This window comes from Xyrauchen texanus, chromosome 3 (genome assembly GCF_025860055.1).
Source record: "Xyrauchen texanus isolate HMW12.3.18 chromosome 3, RBS_HiC_50CHRs, whole genome shotgun sequence".
NCBI classification, from domain to species: Eukaryota; Metazoa; Chordata; class Actinopteri; order Cypriniformes; family Catostomidae; genus Xyrauchen; species Xyrauchen texanus.
The window spans coordinates 45,188,864-45,215,644 of record NC_068278.1 but is presented as its reverse complement, the minus strand read 5'-3'; the positions used below and the strand labels follow the sequence as shown (position 1 = coordinate 45,215,644).

Genomic DNA, 26,781 nt, shown 5'->3' with positions numbered 1-26,781 from the left:
CAAGTAAAACACATGGACATTATAATTTGGCTATTGACATTTGGGTGTGCTACTGAAATTCTGTAAGTTTTGTCTATTTAGACTCAATAAGTGCCAGACAAAAATACATATGTATGTAGCTTATGTGTTCTGTAGCTCAATATTGAGCCAGTCGAGTCTTATAACATTTTAGTGTGGAAGTAATGAATCCAGTTCTATCATTTGTTGCATTATCTCTTTAAAAAAATAAAACACCAAAATATACCATATTACATTATATTCTATTAATTTCAAATTGTCTCAAAAATGCCTTGAAAATGTTACACTAACTGGGCATTTTGTAAATCAATTTGTGATATAAGTGCTGGATTGCTAAAACCCAAATATGCAATAATGTTTGGTGAAATGCCCATGCATTTAAGATTTAAAATATGACCTCGCATTTCATGGGTCTCCAAGTCACATGAGCTTTATTCATTTTATTTATCTAATATCTAAGAGTATTAATGTTGAGTTTCTTTAATGCTGTTTTTCTTTAATGTTTTTCTCTTTCATTTCCCTTTTTTCCCCTTTCCTTTCTTTCCTTTCTTGGGCTTTGCTTTGGCCTTCATGGCCTTGCGTACACAAAAGCCTCTCCAGTGGGCCTGGATGATAATGGCGGCTTGGCTATGCAACTCTCTATCTCTCTCCTGCTGTTCCCTCTGCTCCTGAGCCTGCTGTCGCTCCTCCATTATCTGGGAGTACTCCAGGTCAAGAATTGCAAAATGTTCCTCCAGCTCTGTCAGTTCTGCCTTCTCTTCCTCATATATGTTCATTAATTCCTCAAGCTCAGTCTACATAGACACACACCAAAATACACACATTACAAAGAAAACAAAAAACATATGCATATATCACACAAACATATGAGTCAGATGAATCATCTGCTAAAAGTGAATTTAGTTGTACACTAGCTATCAAACATTGACTACAATTTTCTTTTTCTCATAATAAAATGTGTCAAAAAAGTGAAACTCCAGAAAAAAGTGAATCTACCTGTTTCTCGCCCATTTCAGCATCATATTTCTGGATCCAGTTCTCTATCTCAGTTTCCTCCTTGTATTTTTTCTGCACATCAAAACCAGCAACATTTACATTTAAAAAAGATTTTCACTATAGTCATGCTGTTACTGTAATTATTTGACATATTTGTAACACATATACTCAGTTTCATTAACTGCACGACACCTGGATGTGCATTAACACACCTTTCGTAGTGCCAGTTCTCTCTCTCTGTTCTCTGCAATCACGTTTTTGAACTGAGCTCTCAGTTGATTGGCCTCCTCCTGCACACAAGCCGTTTTCCCCTCTGAAGTTTTCTTGTCTGATTGACTCTGTTTCTCAGCTTCCTGTTGAGTTCGGACCACAAACTCCTCCAAGCCCTTTTCCATCCGATGCAGTGAGCTCTTCAGCTGGTGCATTTTCTTTGTCAACGTGGAGATCTGAAGAGCAGGGAGAGACAAACCGAAAGAATTAGCGAAAAAAGGGCACAGAAATAGAGTGAGAGAATGTTAGAGAATTTTTTTTATCATTTATATTCAACTGTGCAGATTCTCAATCATCCAAGACGGTCTTAATGTCAGTGTTTTCCATTTGTTCAATGCATTTCATCGTAGCATCTCACCTCTGTGTCCCTGTGTTTTATTGCCATGGCAACCTCTTTGTCTAGTGAGTCTATCAGCTCTTGGTTTTCATGGTGTAATAGGCTGACTTCCCGCATCATCTGACTGCGTTCCCTTTTCTCTGCTGGGGATGTGAGCAGCCTCTCCGATGCAACTTCCCATAACTCACACATGCCATCCCTCAGCTTCTGAGACTCCATCCTTTCCTCTGTGTTAGGCCCTAGCCCTTTAAGCAGATCTAACCCTGTGTACTGTCTGACCCTAAATATCCGTAGAATGTTCCGGAAGGAGTCCTGAACTTCCTTTGACTTGGCGTGTTGTTCCCCGAGTTCACCTTGATTGAGACCCCCATCAAGCACCACAGCTTGGTACATTTCCCCAAGCCTTTGGTGCTCTTTCAGCGCCCTGACCACCTCTTCCCCAAGACTCAAGGAAAGTGCTTCTGTACACCTCAGCAAAGTGTGTAGGAGGGAGACTATGCCCATTTGCTGAACACACTCATCTAGTACCCCAAAAATGAGCTGTGTGTCCAGAGAGGCAAGTGTCTTCCTGGGAAGGTTGATGATCTTTAAGAAGTCTGATTTCGTTTTCTTTTGGGGAGCAGGGGTGAGCATGTCTGAGGGTCTGTTTCGAGAAGAAAGAGCAGCTGATTGTGAGCCCATCACTAGAGAAAGAGAGAGAAAGAACTATTCAGATGTCAAATAACAGACTACCCGTGATCTGACAAAACACTAATAATGAAATTATTTTGTTAGTATAATAATAATAAAAAAAACAACATTTAAATCAAGTTTATTTTAGAGACAAAATTAAACCGATAATTGATAACAACTCTGCTCTGATAACAGATAACAACTCCACTCAATGTCTATTTACCAATCACAACTGATGTAGACTATTAATTCAATATCAATTGTCAATGTCTAAGAAACAATTATTAACAATCTGCTCTAGAAGACATGTTCATTACCGTCTTATGCTGGGGAGAAACGGAGCTTGCAAAAAGTTAAACTTAAGTGACACTGGATGTGTCTGTAAGTCTGAAAGACAAACGCAAACTTTGGTGTTATTTATATCAGTTGCTATGACACCCGTTGGCATGACATTCTGAGCTTCAAACCTCCACACCATTCAGTGACTTCACATTCCAGCAAATGAACAAAATTAATAATCTCGCTCGTGATTTATTAATATATGTATATAGATACAATTCACATATATTTATTTTATGAACCCTGATATTATCTAATAGTTTTTAAAGAAACATATTTTTCAAACGACCGGGACTTTTAATGTGCAATTTTATGTTTTCCGTCTCGGCGAGCAAAAACGACACTGTCGTAAAAAGGCTGTCGTAAAAAAGTCAGAGGCTCCAGCTCGTTGGCGGCGATTCTTTTATTTATAATGTTAGAAACTCGATTACACATATTTTTCTCCTTTATAAAGTTACATTTGTTTTGTACTAGCTAAAAAGCCGCAGTATACTTTGTGCTTGTTTTTGTATTTTAATAAGTGATGACGATAATGACGCAAAGAGCCTGTCTCTGTTGCGGTTTTAATGATGATTAACTTAGACAATTTAAGTTAAAATAAAACAGATTTAGCACAAACTCTCAGTTTGGGGGAATACATCGTTTTCTGTAACTCGTGTTGTGTAGTGCTACCAGTGTTAAAGTTTATCTGCAGCAGTGAAAGGTTCGTTTATTGACCACATATAATCGTTGCCCCATGTAGAACTGTTTATATGTATACAAACTGCGATCTTCTCTCATCGTTATTTTGTTATAGCGGGATGACGGACGGGGACGACGACGTTCCGCTCATTCTGACCTGGGACGATGCGAGCAGCGGGCTACTGGAGGAGGATGAAAGTGCGTATATGTGTGTTTGTCCTAATAGATAATTCAGCTGATGCTTCACATGCACTGATGTTAGGTCACGAGAGTTTCAATGGTAACAGAGCAGGATTGAGATCTGAGGAGCTGTCCAGTCAAAGAATCAGACCTTTTTTTTTTTTTTTTTTTTTTAGACCTTTGGTTTACCAGAGCTGCTTTTTAACCATTCGGCACTTGCCTAGAGCTCTGTCACAGGATGTTTGTGTGTGCAGGCAGTGGCACCAGCTCTGGCTTTTGTCTCCTGGGTCTGACCTGTCAGTTACTGTAGGCCAGGGCATCAGAACCCATGTAGTTAGTTTCGTGCTAACAAAGTGTGTTACTCTTACAGGGATGTTGATCACTAGATTTTCTGAGATACAACAGATTCTGGTGTACATTAAACTGGATATTTAACACACATTCTCTCTGAATAAGATCATTTCCTTCGTTCAAGGACCTTCATCATGTCAATAGGTAGGGGAAAAAAAGCAATTTAAATTATTTAGAGTTCCAAACACTGACTCTAGAGGGCGCTGCAGTGTAGTAAGTATTTAGTCATGGTTGGCTCTAAAATGCTCATTTTTTCTGCACAAGTGTAGTGTCATTTATGGAGGAGACATGTTCTGACCAATTTATAAGAGCGTGTCTTATGTTTAAAATGTAATAAGCGTACGCCAGGTTTGTATCTCTCAGCTCTATTTCTTTGTCGTTAATTCTCAGTCCAAATGCAAACAAATTCACCCATGCTCCTTATTTATATCCTGTACAATTCAGCTTGGTTGTGTGTTAAGATCCAAGAATTTTGGTTGAGGGTTCAGAGAGTTTTATGTGACATATTTTGTCATGTTTTGTGTGTGTATACTCATTTGTGATCACAGGAATGTTTTTTTGAGGGTCGGGGTCGGGGTAGGGATTGGGAGGGGGTAGGGAGTGGAGTTTAAATGTTGATTCTATGTATATGTTTTGCTTTTATTTACTGTATGACTCAAGGAATGTCAATCACAAAAGACTAGACAAACCGGCTATTATACCATATTACCAAGCTCAGTCGTCAGCATTTGTGACATAATGTTGATAACCACAAAAAATATTTTGTCTCGTCCATCCTTTTATTAAAAAAAGAGCGCAAAAATCATGGTTACAGTGAGGCACTCACTATGGAAGTGAAAGGAGCCAATGTTTTGAGGGTTTAAAAGGCAGAAATGTTTATTATTATTATATATAATTATATATAGTTATTTATATAAAAGCACTTTGAATTGTTATGTTAAAACTCTAATATTGTACCTGTGTTGTTGTTTAAATCGTAATTTATACAGTCATTTTCCGGTTTTAGGGTTTGTTGACATAACAATAGACCGACATATTGGCTTTATGATTAATCAGTGACGATAATTGCTTTTAAGAACTATCGGTTACCAGCAAACATCTATGCCGATATTTGCCGGTATTTTTTTGTTCCACCATGTTCCTCTGGTAATAATGTTTTTAAAATTGAAACGAGGGCATGCAAAGAAAAATGCGACTATATGGAAACGTCCCTCGTCAGCATACTACGTTTTTTTTTTTTTTTTTTTTTACATACATACGTATACTTCATATATTGCGAGTAATAATAATAATAATATATAGGCTATAAAAAGCTTCATTTGGTAAATATGAAATATAGAGCACTGTAACTGAGCCGAGTGTCCGTTATTTCAAAATAAGAGTCCTCGGTGCCTTTCAGGCTTATTTAGTGTTAAAAGTCCCACGTTATGCAACCATACTATGAAAATGTAGTAACGTTCTATGAATCAATTTTAATCAATCAGAATTAATTGGCTATCAGCCTTGTCCACCACCTTTTACTTATCAGTATCAGCAAAATACACTATCGGTCGACCTCTAGTTGACATTATGTCGCCATGGCACAACGTTTTAAAATTGGCTGTAACTTTACACAGAAAGGTTAGTAAGCAATTTTAGCACACAAAAATAATGTTAACTTGCATATTGTTTATGTCCTGTGGCTATACTTTTGTAAATAGTGAGTATTTTAATGTTTATGAATTGGCCCCCATTCACTTCCATTGTAAGTGCCTCACTGATTTTAAAGAAAACGAGGGACAGGTCGAAGTTAATTTTTGTGGTAATCAACATTATAAATGCTGTAGATTGAGCTTACATATTTAACCTGGAATTTTCCTTTAATAAATAATAAATATTAATAAATGTTCTGCATTGTAAAAAAAAATCCTGTAAAACAGAACACCCCAATGTTCATAACTGATATAAAAAAATACTAAGAAACATAACTATTCCCTTAATGAACTTAAAATCATGTGGGCTTATGTAAGTCTGAGGAAAGAAATGATTCACCACTGAATACAGATCTGATTGTTTGTTATTGTTTAAATTGCATTTTGGCTTGTATCTTCTCTTCATGATGCAAATCTTAAAGTGCTGTATTCATAACTGTAGATAAGAGTCATTAATAGATAAAATGAGAGACTTTGAAATTGATGAAGTGGTAGTTAGTTAGTAATCACTGGGGAGATTCTGCTTCCTAGCGCTGATGCATGGTATTGCACGTTGGTAAAAGCAATCAACAGTGATAAAAGATGCCTCCTCATTTTCTGATTTGATCTCGTTGTCGCTGCAACAGAAAAATTCAAGACACCAGAAACATTTTATATTACAATATTATGCCTTTTCAATAGCACAATTCACTCAAGAGTCAAGCTACTGTGATATCCTTTGTTGTACTGTCACTTTAAGAGTGACGTATCCCCGACCCCAATGGTCATCTGTTTGCGTGTCCACCACAGCAGCATACCGGCCTTTGTACCACACACACACAAGAGGCAGAGAAGTTAAAATGCTGTGTCAGCCTTATGGCATATACCACACTGTTTGTTGCCCCCTCATCACTCCCACCCTGCACATTCACTCACGATGACCTTGTGTCAAAGCTGTTTGGTAGTGATGAGCATTTGGTCTAAAGCTTTTGAACATACGTTTTGTTTTTAATATTTTGGACGTTCCATTAGTTAGCTAAGAACATTCTTCGAAAAAAAGAAAAAAAAAATCAAGGGAGATTTTCTCCATTCTTTTTGGTTCCAGGACAGGGAAGGGTTCTGTCTCTTATTTTTGGAAGAAGAAAAAGCTGAACTGAACATGTGAAGCCTTCACTTCCTTATGGTGCATCAAACTGCTGCGTCAAAATGTTTTTTGTTGTCATAGTAAAGATTGTGAGTATTGTTTTGACATTTTTATTTCTGTGTTTTTTTTTAAAAAAAGCGTCAGGTCAGGTCACATCTCTGATCACAACTTTTTTGTGTGTGTGTGTGTGTGTGAGTGTGTGTGTGTGTGTGTGTGTGAAGGAAGGCTGGATCTCACTGTGTTACATGGAACTGGACCTGAATAGAAACACGCTGTCAATACTGTCTGTCTCTCTTTCTTTCACTCTCTCCCTCCCAGGCACTTATTGATATTGCAGAGTGGACCAATTCTGTTATTGTCATGTGCATACTAAGTGAGAGCTGTTTACAGACAGCTGTGAGTATCGGGACTGATCAGCTATAAAATAGTAACTCACAATTAGCTTTTTCGGCCAAACTGCCAACACTATGCTGTTTGTGATTTAATTGGTGCAATATTAAATAGCATTTTGCTCTGGCCTGACAATACTTTGAAAGGCTATCAGTAAATATTTATTGCCTACAGAGAAGTGATAGTGAGTTTAGCTCAAAAAAAACGAATTGAAACTTTTTACTTCCCTCAGTGAATGAATCATGTATGAAGCTCTCAGAGTAGTGGATTTATTCAGAAGTGTCCTGCCCCACACAGCACAGCTACATTTTTGGGCATGGGCAAAGAAATGCACTAAACTTCACTAAAATGGCCTAAATGGCCTAAATGCCAGAGAGAACATGGCACAGGAAAAAGAAAGTGACACGGAAGAGGACTAAAACAGAAATGGAGATGTCTGGAAAAGGGACTAGTGTCAGGGGAAGCTGTTTGGAGGATCTACAGGACATTATCGCTGTGTTTGGGACTGATGCTTAAGAAAATCCACTGCAAATTTGATTCTTGTGCTGGATTACACTGTGAACCATCAGTGCCGTCTCCTGCCAAAAGTCCAGGGTGGAAGGCAGATATAGATGCCTAAAATATATATTTTCACTGACTTCCTCAAATCCTTTTGGAGTAGTGAGCTGTTTGTGATTTGACTGTAACATTTCTGGAATGCTGATCTCATTGTTTTGGGAACCAATGTAAATTTAGTTTTGGTCTTAATCTTTTGTATGAAGTGCATTTTAGTTTTCAGTAGTTTTATTTTTTATTTTTAGTAATATTTTAATCTTTGAATCAATACTTAAATCTTTCAGTCTTGTTTCAGTCAATGAAAGCTGCCCTAATCTAATTTGTCACATTGATCTGTCAAGTTTTGGCTAATGCACTGCACTGTTGCTCAACTGTATCTTTTGGTTTTTGCTATCAAAAGAGGAATTTAGTTTAATTCTATTTTATGTAATGTTTTGTCATTGTTGTCGACAAAATTCTCACTCGTGAAAACGAGGAGAGGGATGTGGAATTTTAATGGAGCATTTGGTCAGTTGTGATTTAGGTTTTTTGAAAACATTGTCTTCATTAGAGTGATTGTAAGCATCACCACAGGATTCTCTTCTGCTTTCGGACCTTTGACTGCAGAAACTGCGGCTTGCACAATGAAACTGGCCTGGTGCAAGAGCATTGTTGATAATTTACCCTTGCAATGCTGACAACTGCTTGACCAGTGACATGCTCTCTGTCTGACTACTGGGGCCCGGGGCAAACACAGTGGCTGCCATGGAAACCAGAAGTAAATACAACAACCTGACAGGGCTGACACATGATTGGCCTGTCCAAACGTCCTCATTCTGCCAGCAATTTGAGTCTGTTGGTATGTGTGTGTCTGTGTGTGAGAGAGAGAGAGAGAGAGAATTCTAACTGAAGAAGCCAACTTGTAAGCTTCTTCATTGCTCAGTTAATAAAACATGCTTGGCAACTGAGTGAAAACCTAACTTGCACATATCACAAAGGCTAACCGCAGTAACTACAGATGTACTAAAACTGAGATAAAAAAAGGATTGTGTATTTTGTACAACAATTTTCACACTGGCTGTGTCTGAATTTGTGTTCTGTCAGAGTATGTATTGCATTTGAGAAGAACGTACTTCTTAAAAAGATGTTTAGGTATGCAGAACTTCATCCAGGAATGTGGGCACTGTCCCGTGGCCTGAACATATAACGCTGTAACAACAACAACCATGGAAATAATTACTCTGTTTTTGTTAAACAAGTACAATTTAAAGGAATAGTCCAGGCTCATTGCAAGTTAAGAGCATTCAACTGCATTTGTTGTACAATATTGATTACCTAAAAAAATAATTTTTACTTATGCCTCCTTTTCTTTAAAAAAGCAAAAATCTGGCTTACAATGAGGCACTGACAATGGACGTGAATGGGGCCAATCTGTAAATGTTAACTTTTATAAAAGTATAGCTCAAGACATAAACAATTACGTGTTAACGTGGTTTTAATGCGATAAAATATATAGCCAAATTTACAACTTTGTTGCCATGATGATATAATATCAACAAACCCTAAAACGACAGTAAAAATGCAGATTTAAACAACTTTACAGAAACAAAACAACATTTTGTGCTTTTGTTTTTTAAAGAAAAGAAGGGATGAGTCAAAATAGTTTTTTGTGGTTATCAACATTATGCCACAAATGCTGTTGATTGAGCTTATCTTGTGTTGAACCCAGAATAGTCCTTTAACTATAAGGAACAACTTTTTTGGTATATAGCATTTACAGTTTAAAAGAGCTGGCCGACTTGTAGTTTTCTGCTGGGGTTTTTTTTTTTTTTAAGTCAGCATTGTGAATGTGATGTCTCCACAGTTCCAGTGGCATTATGGGATAGTAAAGTGTCCAGTGAATGCGCACTTTAGAATCTCCGTGGATGTAGAAGGTCATCCTATTATCTCTTATCTACTATTTTATGAATACTGAAGATTCGGACATCCTTCTCCATTGACACTGCTTTTTGCATACTATATACTAGGGGAGTATGCATATTCGGATGCAGCCACTGTTTTCTCTTAATATGTGCATAGTTGAGCTAAACCAGTCTTTCACAACTCAATTTTGACCGAATGTGTATTTACTGCCTTTTACCTTTGCTAAATTATATTTTCAATAAACTAGCTAGTGTACAAAAACTCTTGGAAACAAATAGATTTTTGTTGCACATGGAAATCATTTAATTGGTCTTTTTCTTCTTCACACAGATGGGGTAGGAAACTATGATATTGTAAATAATGTCGTCATTCCAACCCCAGGAGCAGCAGATACCAGAGGCCAGAATTCTCTACGGCAGAGCTGGGAAATGAACTACCAAGAAGCAGCAATATACCTGCAGGTCATCAATTACACCTACACGCACACAGTTGGCTCACTGTAAATAGATGCAGATGATCATAAGCAACCACTCAAGGCTAAAAATTCTCCTCTGCCTATTTGTCTCCGTGTTTGTCCTCAGGAGGGAGAGAATAATGACAAGTTTTTCACTCACCCGCGGAATGCCCAAGTGCTTCGCGCGTACCTGTTTGCTCATAATCATCTCTTCTATGTGATGGAGCTGCTGACTGCAGTGTTACTCATGCTGCTATCCCTCTCTGAAGCTCCTGCTGTCCCGTTCCTTCGCCTGGATGTCTATGTATGTGCCTTTTACATTCATGCCAACCGTTTGGAATAATGTACAGATTTTGCTCTTATGGAAAGAAATTTGGTACTTTTATTCACCAAAGTGGTATTCAACTGATCACAATTTATAGTCAGGATGTTAATAACATGAAAAGTTACTATTACAATTTAAGATTATATTACAGAATTTCTTAAATTACTTCAAAGAAAAAAAATGTTCCATGTACAGTGACAGCTTTGCAGATCCTTGGCATTCTAGCTGTCAGTTTGTCTCAGGTGACATTTCACCCCACGCTTGCTGTAGCACTTGCCATTGATGTGGCTGTCTTGTCGGGCGCTTCTCACGCATCTTACAGTCTAGCTGATCCCACACAAGCTCAATGGGGTTAAGATCCATAACACTCTTTTCCAATTATCTGTTGTCCAGTGTCTGTGTTTCTTTGCCCACTCTAAACTTTTCTTTTTGTTTTTCTGTTTCAAAAGTGGCTTTTACTTTGCAATTCATCCCAGAAGGCCTGCAGCCCTGAGTCTTCTCTTTACTGTTGTACATGAAACTGGTGTTGAGCAGGTAGAATTCAATGAAGCTGTCAGCTGAGGACATGTGAGGTGTCTATTTGTCAAACTAGAGACTCTGATGTACTTATCCTTTTGTTTAGTTGTTCATCTTGCCTACCACATCTCTTTCTGTACTTGTTAGAGCCAGTTGTCTTTTGTCTTTGAAGACTGTTGTGTACACCTTTGTATGTATTGTCAATTTGTTTTATTTCAAGCATTTCAAGAGAAATCTGTTTCACTTTGCCATTTTTTACCTAATATTTTAATATTGACCTTAAGACATGCCAGTCTATTGTATACTGTGGCAACTCAAAAACAAAGACAATGCTAGGCTTTATTTAATGAACCAAATAGCTTTCAGCAGTGCTTGATATAACGGCAAGTGATTTTCTAGTACCAAATTAGCAATTTATCATGATTACTCAAGGAAAAGGTGTTGGAGTGATGGCTGCTAGAAATGGGGCCTGTCTATATTTGAGCAATATGACTTATTTCAAATAGCGATGGTGCTGTTTTTTACATCATTAATGTCCTGACTATACTTTGTGATCAGTCGAATGCCACTTTGGTGAATTAAAATACCAATTTCCTTCCAAAACAGCAAAATCTGTACATTATTACAAACTTTTGACTGCCAGTGTATGTATTTGTAAATGTGAGTATGCTTGTGTGTACACATGTTTTTACATTTTGTTTGTATGCTTGTGCATGCATGCCTTACAAAAAATGTGTGTGTAATTCTGTTCCTGTCAGGTCCATGCTACACTGGAGTTGTTGGCATTGGTATTGGTGGCCTTTGAGTTGTGTATGAAGCTCCGATGGCTTGGGTTTCACACCTTCATACGACATAAAAGGACCATGGTGAAGGTGTGTTTTCTACTAATTGTTTTGTTTGATTTAGCACTACAAAGAGTAAAATGTCCCCTGATATCCTCTGATTTTGTGTTCGTTTCAGACATGTGTCCTGTTTATTCAGTTCATCGAGGCGATTGTGGTCTTAGTTCGACAGACTTCCCACCTGCGTGTAACGAGAGCCCTGCGGCCGATTTTTTTGGTGGACTGTCGTTATTGTGGAGCAGTGCGAAGGCATGCAGCTATTTGTTCTATTTAATTCTGTTTAAACAGAGCTCAAAGCAGCTTTGCGAAGTGTCAGCCCTTAATAGACCAAAGACCATTTTTTCTGTTTGAATTATAAAAACAATTTTTTTGAGTATTATTACATACATAAACTTCATTGTTAATAAATCTATTAAAACTAGGTAGAGCACACAGTCAGTTTTTGATTCTAAAATGATAATGTGGTAATGTGTTCAGCTTGTTGGCATTGGTGGAAGAATTATATTTTGATACTTGCAGAATATTGTGATTATTATTATTATTATTATTGATAAAGGTAATCATTTATTTATGTTTATAAAATGAATGATTCATTATTGCTGTTGCTGTGATTTTATATAAGCAATTAGAGGCTGTGCGTTTTAGTGCCTAAAAATAACTTTCTTAATCATGGTAAAATCAATGTAAAAATCACTGACTTGAATTGCTCATTGTTTTTAAAAAATTGGAGCAAAAGCAATATGATAAGATACACCAATTCTATTTTTAAGAAACATTTACAATTATTCATCATCATAATCACAATAAACAATTCTTCCTGCTAGAAATATAGTTTGCCATCATAAGGCTTCAAGTGAAATTCATTTGATGTGCAGTCACAGGCATGCATATGGCTGCTTTGAAGGTGGCTCATCCAATCAGATATTAGAGCCAGAAATATCCATTTATAATATATGATGTTCTTTCTGACACTCTTTCTGTTTCTGTCTTCCTTCAGAAACTTAAGGCAGATTTTTCAGTCCCTTCCTCCCTTCATTGATATTCTCCTGCTCCTGCTTTTCTTCATGGTTATCTTTGCCATTCTAGGATTCTGTCTATTCTCTGCCAACACAGCCGACAATGTAAGTACATTACTCTCGCACTTTTGTGTTCCACATTTTCCTCTCACACAAACACACACAATCTCATAGATGCTTCTCTTTCTTTCTAGTATTTTAGAACACTGGAGGACAGCATTGTGAGTCTATTCGTCCTTCTGACCACCGCAAAGTGAGCTTGCATTCTGGTGCATACATTCTGTGTAAAAAAACGTCACTTTCAGTCTCAATGGGGATGTTTCATGTCCTTCTTTAATTTTCATGTGTTTCTTCTCCTTTTTTCTTTTCAATAGTTTTCCAGACGTGATGATGCCAGCATATTCAAAGAGTCGTTGGTCATGCATTTTCTTCATTGTGTATCTTTCCATTGAGCTCTACTTCGTCATGAACCTGGTCTGTAATCAACATCAGAGCTACTTTGTTTTGCAAGATATCAGATGAGCTGTAATATTGAAAATGTTATAATTGGAGGTTCGACAAACACCCTCAAAGATATTCCCTTAGACTAGACCCTAACCAAACATGGCGCGTATGTGATATGTGATGAAAGTATCTCTTCCATATTAATCAGAATTCATCATGACATTCTGACGATCTCTTGATTTCTATTTTTGCATACTCGCGCTGGTCTAAAATCCTGCTTCTAAATGCTGTACAGTACAACATCAAATATGTTCTGATTGGCTCTGATTGCTAATTATGTTCAATTTAGGTGTAGACAGACAAATTGCTTGTCATTGGAATCCTATCGCATCACGTCTGGTTTGGACTCATAGGCTTAACAGTGCTAACTCAGCTTAACTCAGCTGCTACAGCTTGTCCCTTTGAAGCAAGTCTTTGTTTACTTTGTTGTTCGTTCCTGTAGATTTATAAATATTTTCACCTCACAGCTCCTGGCAGTTGTTTTTGACACTTTTAATGGAGTTGAGAAGATGAAGTTCAAATCTCTGCTTCTACACAAGCGATCTGCCATTGAGCATGCTTTCCAGCTGCTGGTTAGTCGACAGGTGAGCTTTGGGAGATTTACACAGCTCACACACATTCCCACTCAGAAATACTGTATTTTGGTTGTGTATGTGGATGAAAACGATTATATGTGTGTGCTTCTGTTTGTATGTGTGTGTTTTTGGTTTTTAGAGACCAGATGGAGTGTCCTTGAAACAGTTTGATGGACTCATGCGATTCTATCATCCACGAATGACAGCACGAGATCGTTTCCTGACCTTCAAAGCCCTCAACCAATCAGGAGCAACCACGCTGAGGTGCATACACACACACTCGCATGTGTGCACACACTTTGTTATTTTAATTGATGATATGTTCTCAAAATAAAATAAAAAAATAAAGTTTTATATTTTTTGCTTGTGTTTTAGCCTTCAGGACTTTTATAAGTTTTATGAAGTCATCGGGCTCAAATGGAAGGTTCGATTTCAGAAACTGTAATATGTTTTTAATCCTGGGTGTGTATTAAACCCTTCAGAGCATGAACATCTGGTCTATATGTGTGTCACAGGCTAAACGGAGTGGAGAGCACTGGTTTGATGATTTTCCTCGTACTGCATTCCTCATTTTCAAAGGTCCTTGTCATGTTAATTCAATATTCATTTGTAGCAGTATCAAATATTCTACTGTTCTTTATATTTAATTGCTCAAAATTACCAGATACTTTCATGACTAGTTTGGGCCAACATATCAATTTCATCTGGCATTAATTGTTTTCTGTCATAATGTATCCTTTTTATGATCATTTATTCTTGCTGCTTCTTTTTTTTGAAACAGGAATCAATTTACTCGTGAAATCTAAAGCTTTCCAATATGCAATGTGTAAGTTAGAATCTTAACTACCTTGTGGTATTAATTCTTTAGATATCAACCCTTTAAATGCAATACCTAATCAATAAAATATCACCCTTGAAATTCATGCATTAGCATTTTTACATTTACACTAGATGCATTGCAATATTTTTTTACTAACTTAATTTTTCATGATTATTCTGCTACAGATCTGGTAGTAGCAATTAATGGCATCTGGATCCTAGTGGAGACAAATACATTTCACGGTATGATCTGCTTGAGTGTTGGTGTGTTGGCAAGTAGTGCAGTTGTGGTGCACTTCCATAAATGCACAATTCAGAAAAGCTTTTAACCACTGGGAAATGTGAAATAACTATTTTGTGTATGTAAGTCCTGTTGAATTTGGCCCTCATGTTGTTCTCTCTTCACAGATGGGGTCTCTTGGAATCGGGATGTTCCTTTTAGTTACATTATTTTCCTCACAAGTAGGTGTAAAATGTAAAAAATAAAAAAAATCTAGTAGTAAATGTAAATGTCTAAATACAAATATTAATGAATTGTTCAAAATATTGAAAACCTGCTGATGTTTCTCTGGGGTCTAGTTTATGGAATAGAGGTCTTATTGAAGATTGCAGGCCTTGGTCTTATGACATATTTCAGCTCAGGATGGAACCTGTAGGTACACACACACACACACATTTATAGTAATAAGGACAAACACACACACACACACTTCTGGTTGTGTTTCTGTTTCCAGCTTTGATTTCTCAGTAACGGTTTTTGCCTTTCTGGGATTGATTGCTCTGGCCTTTGACATGGAGCCATTCTATTTCATCGTGGTGTTGAGACCTTTTCAGCTTCTCCGGTGAGTGCGCATGGGTGCTGTTTGGTTTGAAAATAGTTATAGTTGTTCATTTTAAACATGTCTTGTTATTCATAAATTCTGTGTTTCTTCAACTTGTGGCAATTTCATGTCCCATTTTTTTTATTAAAACTGACATATTACAGCTTATATATATACACTCACCTAAAGGATTATTAGGAACACCATACTAATACTGTGTTTGACCCCCTTTCGCCTTCAGAACTGCCTTAATTCTACGTGGCATTGATTCAACAAGGTGCTGAAAGCATTCTTTAGAAATGTTGGCCCATATTGATAGGATAGCATCTTGCAGTTGATGGAGATTTGTGGGATGCACATCCAGGGCACGCAGCTCCGTTCCACCACATCCCAAAGATGCTCTATTGGGTTGAGATCTGGTGACTGTGGGGGCCATTTTAGTACAGTGAACTAACTCATTGTCATGTTCAAGAAACCAATTTGAAATGATTCGAGCTTTGTGACATGGTGCATTATCCTGCTGGAAGTAGCCATCAGAGGATGGGTACATGGTGGCCATAAAGGGATGGACATGGTCAGAAACAATGCTCAGGTAGGCCGTGGCATTTAAACGATGCCCAATTGGCACTAAGGGGCCTAAAGTGTGCCAAGAAAACATCCCCCACACCATTACACCACCACCACCAGCCTGCACAGTGGTAACAAGGCATGATGGATCCATGTTCTCATTCTGTTTACACCAAATTCTGACTCTACCATCTGAATGTCTCAACAGAAATCGAGACTCATCAGACCAGGCAACATTTTTCCAGTCTTCAACTGTCCAATTTTGGTGAGCTCTTGCAAATTGTAGCCTCTTTTTCCTATTTGTAGTGGAGATGAGTGGTACCCGGTGGGGTCATCTGCTGTTGTAGCCCATCCGCCTCAAGGTTGTGCGTGTTGTGGCTTCACAAATGCTTTGCTGCATACCTCGGTTGTAACGAGTGGTTATTTCAGGCAAAGTTGCTCTTCTATCAGCTTGAATCAGTCGGCCCATTCTCCTCTGACCTCTAGCATCAACAAGGCATTTTCAGCCCACAGGACTGCCGCATACTGGATGTTTTTCCCTTTTCACACCATTCTTTGTAAACCCTAGAAATGGTTGTGCGTGAAAATCCCAGTAACTGAGCAGATTGTGAAATACTCAGACCGGCCCGTCTGGCACCAACAACCATGCCACGCTCAAAATTGCTTAAATCACCTTTCTTTCCCATTCTGACATTCAGTTTGGAGTTCAGGAGATTGCCTTGATCAGGACCACACCCCTAAATGCATTGAAGCAACTGCCATGTGATTGGTTGATTAGATAATTGCATTAATGAGAAATTGAACAGGTGTTCCTAATAATCCTTTAGGTGAGTGTATATAGGTACTTTTCTAATGCTTGTGTAGATTTTTCTGTTTTAGCCTTGTCCCTTTCAATATTAAACTATGAAAATGTGTATACTAAGAACTATGATTATCTAAACAAAGAGTGAAATGAACATAAACCACTTCAATATGTATTCTTTGAAAATGATTTCTATCAGTTTTAAAAAAATAACAACTGTCCCACAGTTATAGCATAATTTCCAGCACATCAGACAATTCTGCTCTTAATAAAATTTTTTAAAAGTTAGTGTACTTGTTTACCAAGTCAACAAAAGTGTCAATAAAGAGCTTGCTTGAGAAGAAATATGAGTCAAGTGATGTTTGAAGAAAACCAAGAAAATTCAAGGCAAATATAACTTGTAAGCCGAATATTTTTAATGGGCGTCTTTTTAAGTAAAGCTATAATTTTGCCAAATTATTTTAAAAAGTGTGAAAATATTATTTAGGATACTTAAATGTTAGCTATGAAATTAGCCTTAGTAAGGCATAAAAAGTTAAGGATGTAATTTCTATCACAGAATTCTATAAAACCAGGGCCATTTCTGAGCATATGGGGCCCTAAATGAAATCCTACATGGAGGCCCCACCCATGAATGACACCATAGACAGAATTTTTAAATACGTATTTAAAATGTATTTATTTTTAAATAAACAAAAAGATGACCTTGCTTTGTGGGGCCCTCTGGTGGTTTGGGGACCTTAAGCAGCTGCTCATACCACTTATAGCTAGAAACAGCCCTGTATAAAACGCAATCCAGAATTTGAGATGTGGTGGAAATGTCACTGTGGTGGGAATTTTTATGACTTTCAGAGAAAATGACAAAAAGGACATAAATCTCCTGTGATCCATGTTCATTCACTCTTGGACATTGTTTGTAGACACATTAAATAAACTAGTGAGAGTGTGAAAAAGGGTTTAACAAGCCGGTGTGTTCTATAAGTGGCGTTAAAAGTGCCCAAAGTTGAAGAAACAGATGTATGTCTTTTGATGTTAACATTGACCCAGTCACTTTGTTTGAAGTATTAAAGTAATTTATAATTTTAAGATTTTTTCCTTTTTAACAGATTTACCTAATTGTTTTTCCTACCTCTTGTGAAGGTTGTTTAAAATTAAGCAGCGTTATCGTAATGTTCTGGACACAATGTTTGAACTCTTTCCGCGAATGGCCAGGTACAGAAATAAGAATCCATATCAGCTCATTACTCACATACTCTCAGACTTTCTCTTACTCCACCACTCTCATTCTCTCTCTCTGTAGTCTAGGTCTGACGCTCATTATATTCTATTATTCCTTTGCTATTGTTGGAATGGAGTTTTTCGCTGGTGTTGTTTATCCAAACTGCTGCAAGTAAGTTTCTTTGATCAACATATAAATGTATTTGCTATTTTACATAAAATGTGGTTTGTGGTCCTGCTTGCATTAGATTATAAATTAGAAAACCTAAACAGATTGAACACAATCAGTATTCTTCACTGTAATCTACATTACATGAATTCAAAGCATTAGAAATTATAATAAAATTGTCTATACTGCTGTTTTCCTCATATATATTAATATCTATTTTGCTTTTATTCAGTTGTGCTGGACCCATTTCTATAAATGTGTCCTCGTGTGTGTTTGATACAATATTCTGTTGTAATAAACTGGATAAGCCTTGCTTTAATTGTGTGATGTATGTGTGTAATGGGACGTTCTCTGTCTTTCAAAGCAACAGCACTGTTGCCGACTCGTATCGTCAGATTAATGTAACCGTTGGCAACCAGACAAAGCTGGAGGAGGGATATTACTATCTCAATAACTTCAATAATATCTTGAGCAGCTTTGGTATGTGGATGCACACACAGAACCACTCTTATATACTGTAGATACACACTCTTCTTTCTCTCAGGAGAAATCTTATGTACCGGTATATAACTTTGTGTTGTTTGTAACTTTTTTTTTTTTTATCCCTGCCATTTCAGTCACACTGTTTGAGCTAACAGTGGTAAACAACTGGTACATCACTATGGTAAGTCTTAACATGCAAATGTTTTTATTTCGGTTTTTAGTTTGGTTTAGGTTTATCTATACTTAGTCTTGAGTATTTTAAATCAAATTCATATAAATAAAAAAAAAGACTAAATTTATGCCATAATTTTTTTTTTCCGGCTAGTAAACGTGTTTGTGAGTCATGTGACCCTGCTGTTTGGGTCATTATCAAAACACGGTGACTAACAGGTCCCTTGACTTTTCAGTCATTAAACATGTTTCAAATTTCAAAAAGAAACCCCATTTAAAATGCATCTTTCTATAACCTAACCTTTTACTGAATAATATGAAATGGTTTGACCATACAGTATATATTGTTTTACAAATTTTTTAGAAAGTATTTTTTGCTATATTTTTGTCAATTGCCTAAAAAAACCCTTGCCCCTTCATCTGGTACACCTCTTCTATGACATTTACAGGTATTTATGAGCATATTTTTTAATCATTTTGTTTTCTCTGGTCAAGCATTACTGCAAGTGTGCAAAAAAAGCAAAGTAAAATAAATAATTGATATAAATAATAATTTAAATAATAAAAAAAAACGTTTGTCCCTTGATTTCATATCAGTGGTGTTACTAATGTTAAAAGAACGTTCAAGGTCAAAGTTAATTTTTTTCCACGTGGTTCATTTAAATGTCATTGGTTGTACATTGTTTAATGTTCATGTGAACGATTTTTATTGAAGAAAATGTATTTAATGGTATGATTTGTCGATTTTAATCTGATCAGTTTATGTTTTATAATGTTATTGACACCATCTTAGAAAATTCCTCTTTTAAGATGTATTATCACTGGTGTTGCAAACCTTGCTTAATTCGTTAAACAAAATATAATAATAAAATAAGACCAACCGGCAATATTTCCTTTATGAATAAAAATAATGTCAAGATGTTACATTTATTTACCCTGAGCTTTTATTTGTGAAAACGGAACTGAACTGGGTTAAAAAAAAAAAGTTAAAAAAATATTTTATATGTCGGAGATGTTTTTTTTTTTTGTAGAATTACCCGTGTACTGGATTTAAATGTTGGTGACAGTGACTGTATCTATGTTCATAATAGCATATGAACATACTACTTTTTTCGGTTTCTGCCATATCTATGGCCTTAATGTGGCTGCATCTCTGTCAGCAGACTGAAGTTTGTATGTAATTGTATATACTGTAATGTATATAATATGTTTAAGTGATGCAGTGCAGTGACTTTAACCCTAAAGTCTCTAAATGCTTGTGTATTGTATGTTTGTAGCAGAAATACTATGTATCTCTACATGTATCTCTACTATGTATCTGAGTTATTGATGGATTTTATCCTTGTTTTCACAGGAGGGTGTGACATCACAAACTACCCACTGGAGTCGTCTGTATTTCATGACCTTTTACATCGTCACCATGGTGAGGGTTTGTGTTTACATATATGGGCTGTTGATAAATAATGTGGATATTATTTTTTATAAGGTAAGTGGATTTTTAAGGTGATGTAACTGGTTGCCATTTCACCATGGTCAAGAACTTTACCATTTTAATTACTTTTTAGCTGTGTTCATCTCTTGAATGAATGCGAGATTTAAAAGGCACATCATGACGTTAATCAAAAATATTTTGATTAAAGCATAGCCTACTGTTGACAAAAATATGATATTAAAAGTGCAAGATATAAACAGAAGGAGAAACATTTAGAGATACATCTGTGTATAGAAAATGTTTTGACAGTTTATTAAAAAACGTTTACTAAAATGAATGAATTTGTCAAATATTTTAAAGGACATTTTCATCAAAAGACAAACTGTGACTAAAGAAAAAACTGTGTACAAATGAACTGCTTTTTAGCTTTCAAAAATATATTTTTTGTTTGTGTTATGAATCTGAGTGAAGTTGTTTTACTTTTTAGAGCCCTGTTTTGTTTTGGGGTGTTTTAAATATCTCTGTGATGCATTTCATACAGGTTGTCATGACGATCATTGTGGCCTTCATACTGGATGCGTTTGTCTTCAGGATGAACTACAGTCGAAAGAACAGAGAGCCTCTGGGCGACCCAGAAGGTTCTGAATATTTAGAGTCATGAAATGTTATGCTTAATAAAATGATGCTTATTTTTGGTGCAGAGAGGAGTATGAGATTGGAGCTAATTTCTTTGTTGGTGTGTATTTTAGATGAAAAGGGGATTGTATTTGAGACAGGGGTCTCTCAGACCGAAGCTCTACACACTCTGGACTTGTATAAACACACATTTGGTGTCACCAATCTGAGCTCACTGCAGGACATGTGTGTTGCACTGGAGCGGAGTGGGGTAAGCACACACACATGTATACAAAGTCCATATGATTGTTTTTTTTTTGCTGAATTAATGGATTTGAGACAGATACATTTTGTATTTGCCCACAGCACTCATCATTATTGTTTCTGGGTCGAAGGTCACGTACCAAGAGTGACCTCAGCATGAAGATGTATGAGGAGGAGATTCAGGTACTAGTTTCACACATGAAAAGGAACTCCACCGTAAAGATTAAGTGTGTCATTTGTTTTAGGTTAAAATACTTTCCAGCTTAATTTTCAGAGACAACTATAACATTTGTAAACACTGAGGCTCTGTGACATAATCCAAACATTGGTCTGTTTGTTTAAACAGTGACGCGAGTTTGGTATTTGACTATGTTTGGCCAGCCAATGGAAGACAGCAAGAGAATTTGAAAAACTATTTAAACAATCACTATTTTTGCAATTTCATTTGGTGACATTAGCGGTTCAGAAATTACACACTTATAGGAATATTCTTAGTTGAATACAAGTTAAGATCAATCGACAGCATTTGTGGCATAATGTTGATTACCACAAAAATGTATTAGGACTTGTCCCTCTTTTCCTTTAAAAAAAAAGCAAAAATCTGGGTTCCAGTGAAGTACTTTCAGTGGAAGTGAATAACGTAAACATTGAAATACTCACTATTTCAAAAGTATAGCCACAGGATGTAAACAATATGTGAGTTAATATGGTTTTAGTGCTATAAAATTGCTTACTAACCTTTTCTGTCCCTAAAACCCTAAAATGACTGTAAGATTGACTCTTTAAACAACTTTTCAGCTCAAATAATACATGGGTTTTAACTTAATTTTTTATGTAAGAGCTTTTATAAAATTATGAGCCTCACATTTCTGCCTTTAAACCCTCCAAAAATGGTTCCCATTCACTTCCATTGTAAGTGCCACACTGTAACTTACATTTTTGCTTTTTTTAAAGAAATGGATGAACGAGTCTAAATTATTTATTGTAGTAATCAACATTATGCCACAAATGCTGCTGATTGAGCTTAACTTGTGTTGAACCCTGGAACTTTCCTTCAAGCTTTCAAAAAATTTCACTTTTCAGTTAGAGTAAATCTTAAGTCTTTTATGTCATGTCATAATTATAACAGATTATTTTAGCTTTTGACAATTTATATATCTGCACGAATGAAATATTCAAATATTTTTAGCAAATCATTCACACTCAGTACACTGATTAGATCCAAAAATGTAATCTCATCATGGACGTTTGAAATAACCCACGGTTGTTTATACAAGGATATGCCCAAGCAGAAACTTGGAAAGTTCAGCGAAAGGAAATTAAAGCTGCCTAAAATGATTTAAATGGTATATTTGTTTTATTTTGCATAGAGAAACTTCAAAACTATCTTCACTTCCAAACGGGGAAAGGTATGTTTGTTTAAAATTTGGTATTTGTTTTTTGTCAAAAGGAATGGTATGAGGAATATTCCAGAACAAACCTTCAGACTGATGAGACATTCCATAGAGATCTGGACAGTCCTGAAGCCAGTGCAACAGACTTAACTAACTAACTTGCACATACTCTGAACACAGCAACAGCATTAACTAACACCCTCACTTGTACCTCTGGGGGACCTTGGGACCATCCTCCTCCTGTTAAATGAAAGTGCAGGTGCTCGCCATGACAACACTGGCGTTCACCATGACATCTCAGTTGACCTTCCTTCCACATGGAGACCCATAGAACTTCTTCACTTTAAGCCTTATTCCCCCAAATCCTTAAGGTTCTGTGGCCATTCAGGGAAGCTTGAAGACATGCACTACATCCAGGAACCTTTTTCTTCCCAGAAATGCACCTCATGATATTTGCCTTGTGTTGGATGACCCTGAATGATTCAGACTCTCTTATGGATTTAACAAATGGAGAGCAGTGATGGAAGGTTTCTGTGGCTGATGAATCAGAACTGAATGTGAGGATTTTAACTTAAGTGACTTGCGACTCAGATAAAGATAATAATGATAACAATAAACTAATGGTGTTTATAAACGAAAGCTGATTTTTGCTGGAACCTTTGGACCTAACGAGAGGCTTATTTCATCATAATATATAAAATAGATATACATGCAAATTAAACATACTGTCGGCACTGAAGCCACACTTAAAAATGTATGAATGTTTTTGCAGTATACAAAATATCAAACCAAGTGGCAATTATTTTTAAAGAAATATAGTACAAACAAAGAAAAACATTTCACAAAAAGAAGTTAGGTTTGTAAGGTTTCTAATGATAAAAAAAATTATATATTAAAGAAATGTTTTTTAAATTAAGAAGACAAGTATTTGACCCATTTCTTGTGGGAACATGTCCATTATTGATGTGATGTAAAACACATTAAAAAGTAAAGAAAAACTTTCCAGCATCATTTGTTTGCATATTCCACTTTGTTTGAGATTTTATATCTAATGCACTTAACGCTTTTAAGTGTGACTAAAGTGTCCAAGACGTTTTTGGGGCCATTGTATGTTATTGGTTACAGAAGACACAGTTGAGAGTCAAGTATTTAAAGTACTGTTTTGACACAAGCACTGATAGGTCAATATGGGCTGGTTTTCCGGACATACCTTAATCTTGGACGTATATGCTAGGGATGACTTGGAAACTTGTCCTGTACCTTTCAGTTTATTCAAATGTTTGTGTTATCACCCAAAGATGTTTTTTTTTAAAAGTCAGTATTGTTTTACAACTAAATTGTCATGCTTAGAGTAATTTTAGATCCTTTATTATGTAACCCTCACCCTCAAGAGGTCTTCTGTTTGTGTGGGATCCAGTTAATATAAAATCTAGTCAAAACCACAGTTGTGTTCCACTCTTACCCTACCATCCTATAAAGTCTGTGAATGAAAATCTGTTCCCAAACCTAAAGTTTCCTAAACTGTAGTGGTTCAGGATGATTATGACAAGGTTAACAAATTATTTGGTCTCTCTGATGGTTTTACAAACAGTGTTTTAAATATTGTATTTTATTTATTTACATTAAGGTAAATAATTGTTTAGCTGAATTGAATGAGTGATTTTTATGCCTTTAACAAAGGGTGAGGGAAGAAATATGAAACCTCATAAATGATTGTTTACTCTGTTGTCTAGAGAATCTGGCATATAGTGTGTTAATGAAGGTCATTGCTACACAGCTTTCTTCCTAATTGGGTGTTAAATTGCACAGAGATGTGCAGCCGATCTGCTCTTGAAGGAAACATGAAGCAAACAATTTGTGACACAAGCCACACCAGCTCCTCCCATACTGTAGGCTTTACCTGAGTCTCAGTTCTCTGTGCTTGTTTTTGTACATGTACAATAATTCCACATATTGAGAAAATAATTTGCTTAATAAAACTTCTTTGGATTTTGTTCATAAATAGGACTGTTTCTGATATACTAGTTAGGCCACAGCTCCTCTCTGAATAGGTTGCTATGCAAACCCAACTGTCATGTAATCAACAGGATTGTCTGCTCAGAGAGGGACTGGTTGTGTCTGATGCCGAAGGCAACTGTCTTGCTGCCGAGTCGATTGATGATTTCAAAGACAGTCTTTTATTTGAAGGTACCTCTTTAGGAAAGTGTTTCACAAACCTGGTCCTGGAGTATACAGAGCAAAGGAAATAAAAGTACCCAGGGGTTAAAGGCACTTTTGATTTTAATGTCTCCACAAACACTACCATAGCACTTTCCCACACACCTGTTTGTCACTTTATGCACAGAAAATGTCCTGATCCACGAGGCCATCTCATTCAATGTCTAAAGTATATACTAGTGTACGTCTACATGTTGACAAAAGTTGTTTTCAGAACATATAAGCATTTAAAATCTGCAGTCTCTCTCTTCCAGCTAAAAAGATTTGGGAACATTCATGAAGTCACACAGAGGTTGTGTGCCAATCAAATGCTTTATAGAACAAGAATGCACCCTCCCCCTACAACTGTTCATCACATCTGGCTGTGTTCTAACTGGTGCTGATTATGCCTTTACAGGGCACTTCAGAGGGTGCATTACCCATGCTGTAGGGTTAAACAGAATTTCTAATAAGAATCATTCAAAAATGTTGTTCTGACTGACAGTTATCACTTTTCAGCCATCTGAAGCACTCACAGTGGAGGGTAATTGTCTTCGAAGGGAATAGGGCATGGGGATGATCATTTATTAATGGGTCACTCCAACGTTCGGGACACAAGAAAAGTTACTGGAGTATATTTATATTTTTTGTGCAGTCTGAGGTTTCTTTGGATGCATAGATTGAGTAAGTGTTCTTTACTTTTTTATGCTTAGTGTATTGTGAGTATAAACATGGATATTTTATCTTTTACTTGTTTCCATTTCATCTGCATTGGACTTGCACAACGGCTCTAGTCCCATTGTAAGCAAAGACCACAATGTGCTGTGTGTGTGTTTGTGGGCTGGTTATAGATTAATTTGTCAGTTAGATCATCGTTTTGTTCTCAAGTCTTTGGAAAAGCTGTCTGGTATTGAGATTGCTTCTCAAGTTTTTTTTTTTTTTTTAAAGCCGTGCTCTCACTTTATGATTTTGGGTTGGATTTTGCTGTCGCAGAAAGATTTCCGAGTTCAGTGACAAAACTCCCAGATCATAGCCAAAACAGTGCTCGCTATGGTCGGCGATGCTCGTTAAGTATGAGCAGTTTAAGGATGTGATGTGAGCCAGTCTTGTGCTGTCACAGATGCTGAATTATTTCAAGCATGTTTGATATTATTGCCACATTATCTTGTAGTGTGAGCAATGCAGCGACAACGCCGAACTGCTCCAGCCAATCATATCTTACAATGCATCTTTGTACAGGAATGGAAAGGCACAAATTTGTTTTATTGTAATTAACTAACAAGAATTAATTTTTAACAAATAAATGGTATGAGAACTACTTGATATTGTGCAGTTTTATTTACCTCCAACTTTTTTCCAAAACAGACACAGACAGCTTCACAATCATCGTTTCTGGCATATTTTCTTTTGTTTTTCAAACTAAAAACTTGCACTATCTGGTAAAATTTGGTGATTAATTTCTCCGTGAAATTATGTGAGAGAACTTTTTCCACTGTTGGTCGGGGATGCCTCTTGGCCAAAGATCTTATAGTTTTTGCATTTCATCTTTGATCTGTCATGTACTGTAGAATATGCACTGCTACAACAAGATGATGACAAGTAACCTTGTTGTGTAATGTGAGCAGTACAGCGATTTGCAAAGTTTGACAGTCTTGTAGTGAGAGTGTGGCTTAAGCGGCTCTGACATAAGCAGCATTGTATAAAGGAGTATGTGTGTGTGGCTGTAAACTGAAGCCTATTGGCTATTTATTTAAATGGGACAAGTCCTCCCACTTCCTGTTTCATTAGGAAATAACGGCAAAGTCAAAACACCAAATCACCAAATCTGAACTGCACATATCAAGGCATTTCATGGGGACTTTAAAAGCCTATACACACATGCATCGGCATAATCACTTGATGTTGCTAGTCTTTATACTGTAAAGTCACAAGTGGCTGTTTCTTCTGCTGTCACTCTAACAAAACGTCTAGCCTGCACATCTGGCAATATCTCTTGAAAATCTGATCACAGATAAAGTATTTTGCCAGTAAAACTTACTTAGATATCATTCTCATTAATAAAAAGCATGACATTTGTCGCTTTGTCACTGGAA

General features: G+C 36.6%; 2 protein-coding genes across 4 annotated transcripts; one reads left to right on the top strand and one right to left on the bottom strand.

The window, feature by feature from the left end:
* Positions 1 to 492: 492 nt before the first annotated feature.
* iqcd (IQ motif containing D) lies at positions 493 to 2,710 on the bottom strand. Its single transcript, XM_052111327.1, has 5 exons — positions 2,611 to 2,710; positions 1,643 to 2,304; positions 1,227 to 1,460; positions 1,015 to 1,086; positions 493 to 812 (listed from the first exon to the last, which is right to left on the bottom strand). The coding sequence occupies exons 2-5, from the start codon at positions 2,300 to 2,302 to the stop codon at positions 531 to 533; spliced, it is 1,248 nt and encodes a 415-aa protein (XP_051967287.1). The 5' UTR covers positions 2,303 to 2,304; positions 2,611 to 2,710; the 3' UTR covers positions 493 to 530.
* Positions 2,711 to 2,993: 283 nt separating this feature from the next.
* On the top strand, positions 2,994 to 25,996 carry tpcn1 (two pore segment channel 1). 3 transcript variants are annotated; one of them, XM_052107382.1, is made up of 27 exons: positions 2,994 to 3,335; positions 3,429 to 3,511; positions 9,836 to 9,966; positions 10,087 to 10,263; positions 11,559 to 11,672; positions 11,761 to 11,891; positions 12,640 to 12,763; positions 12,853 to 12,911; positions 13,033 to 13,132; positions 13,630 to 13,746; positions 13,877 to 14,001; positions 14,113 to 14,161; positions 14,253 to 14,316; positions 14,519 to 14,563; positions 14,743 to 14,799; positions 14,965 to 15,018; positions 15,136 to 15,208; positions 15,291 to 15,398; positions 17,887 to 17,958; positions 18,047 to 18,136; positions 18,498 to 18,613; positions 18,751 to 18,797; positions 20,142 to 20,210; positions 20,761 to 20,857; positions 20,969 to 21,105; positions 21,201 to 21,281; positions 22,549 to 25,996. In XM_052107382.1, exons 2-27 carry the CDS (start codon positions 3,433 to 3,435, stop codon positions 22,648 to 22,650), a joined length of 2,418 nt encoding a protein of 805 aa, XP_051963342.1. In that variant the 5' UTR covers positions 2,994 to 3,335; positions 3,429 to 3,432; the 3' UTR covers positions 22,651 to 25,996. The 3 variants fall into 3 exon arrangements, with proteins under 3 accessions (XP_051963342.1, XP_051963348.1, XP_051963334.1); XM_052107388.1 differs by lacking the exon at positions 2,994 to 3,335 and adding an exon at positions 6,620 to 6,747 and having other exon boundaries at positions 3,440 to 3,511; XM_052107374.1 differs by lacking the exons at positions 2,994 to 3,335; positions 3,429 to 3,511 and adding an exon at positions 7,341 to 8,441.
* Positions 25,997 to 26,781: the final 785 nt, after the last annotated feature.

Coding starts and splice junctions, on each gene's coding strand:
- iqcd (XM_052111327.1), bottom strand. CDS start 2,302: ATGGGCTCACAATCAGCTGCTCTTTCTTCTCGAAACAGACCCTCAGAC. Junction 1,461..1,642: donor TAAAACACAGGGACACAGAG/GTGAGATGCTAC, acceptor CCTGCTCTTCAG/ATCTCCACGTTGACAAAGAA. Junction 1,087..1,226: donor GAGAACTGGCACTACGAAAG/GTGTGTTAATGC, acceptor TTTGATGTGCAG/AAAAAATACAAGGAGGAAAC.
- tpcn1 (XM_052107374.1), top strand. CDS start 8,348: ATGGAAACCAGAAGTAAATACAACAACCTGACAGGGCTGACACATGAT. Junction 12,912..13,032: donor GTCCTTCTGACCACCGCAAA/GTGAGCTTGCAT, acceptor TCTTTTCAATAG/TTTTCCAGACGTGATGATGC. Junction 13,133..13,629: donor TCTACTTCGTCATGAACCTG/GTCTGTAATCAA, acceptor TTCACCTCACAG/CTCCTGGCAGTTGTTTTTGA.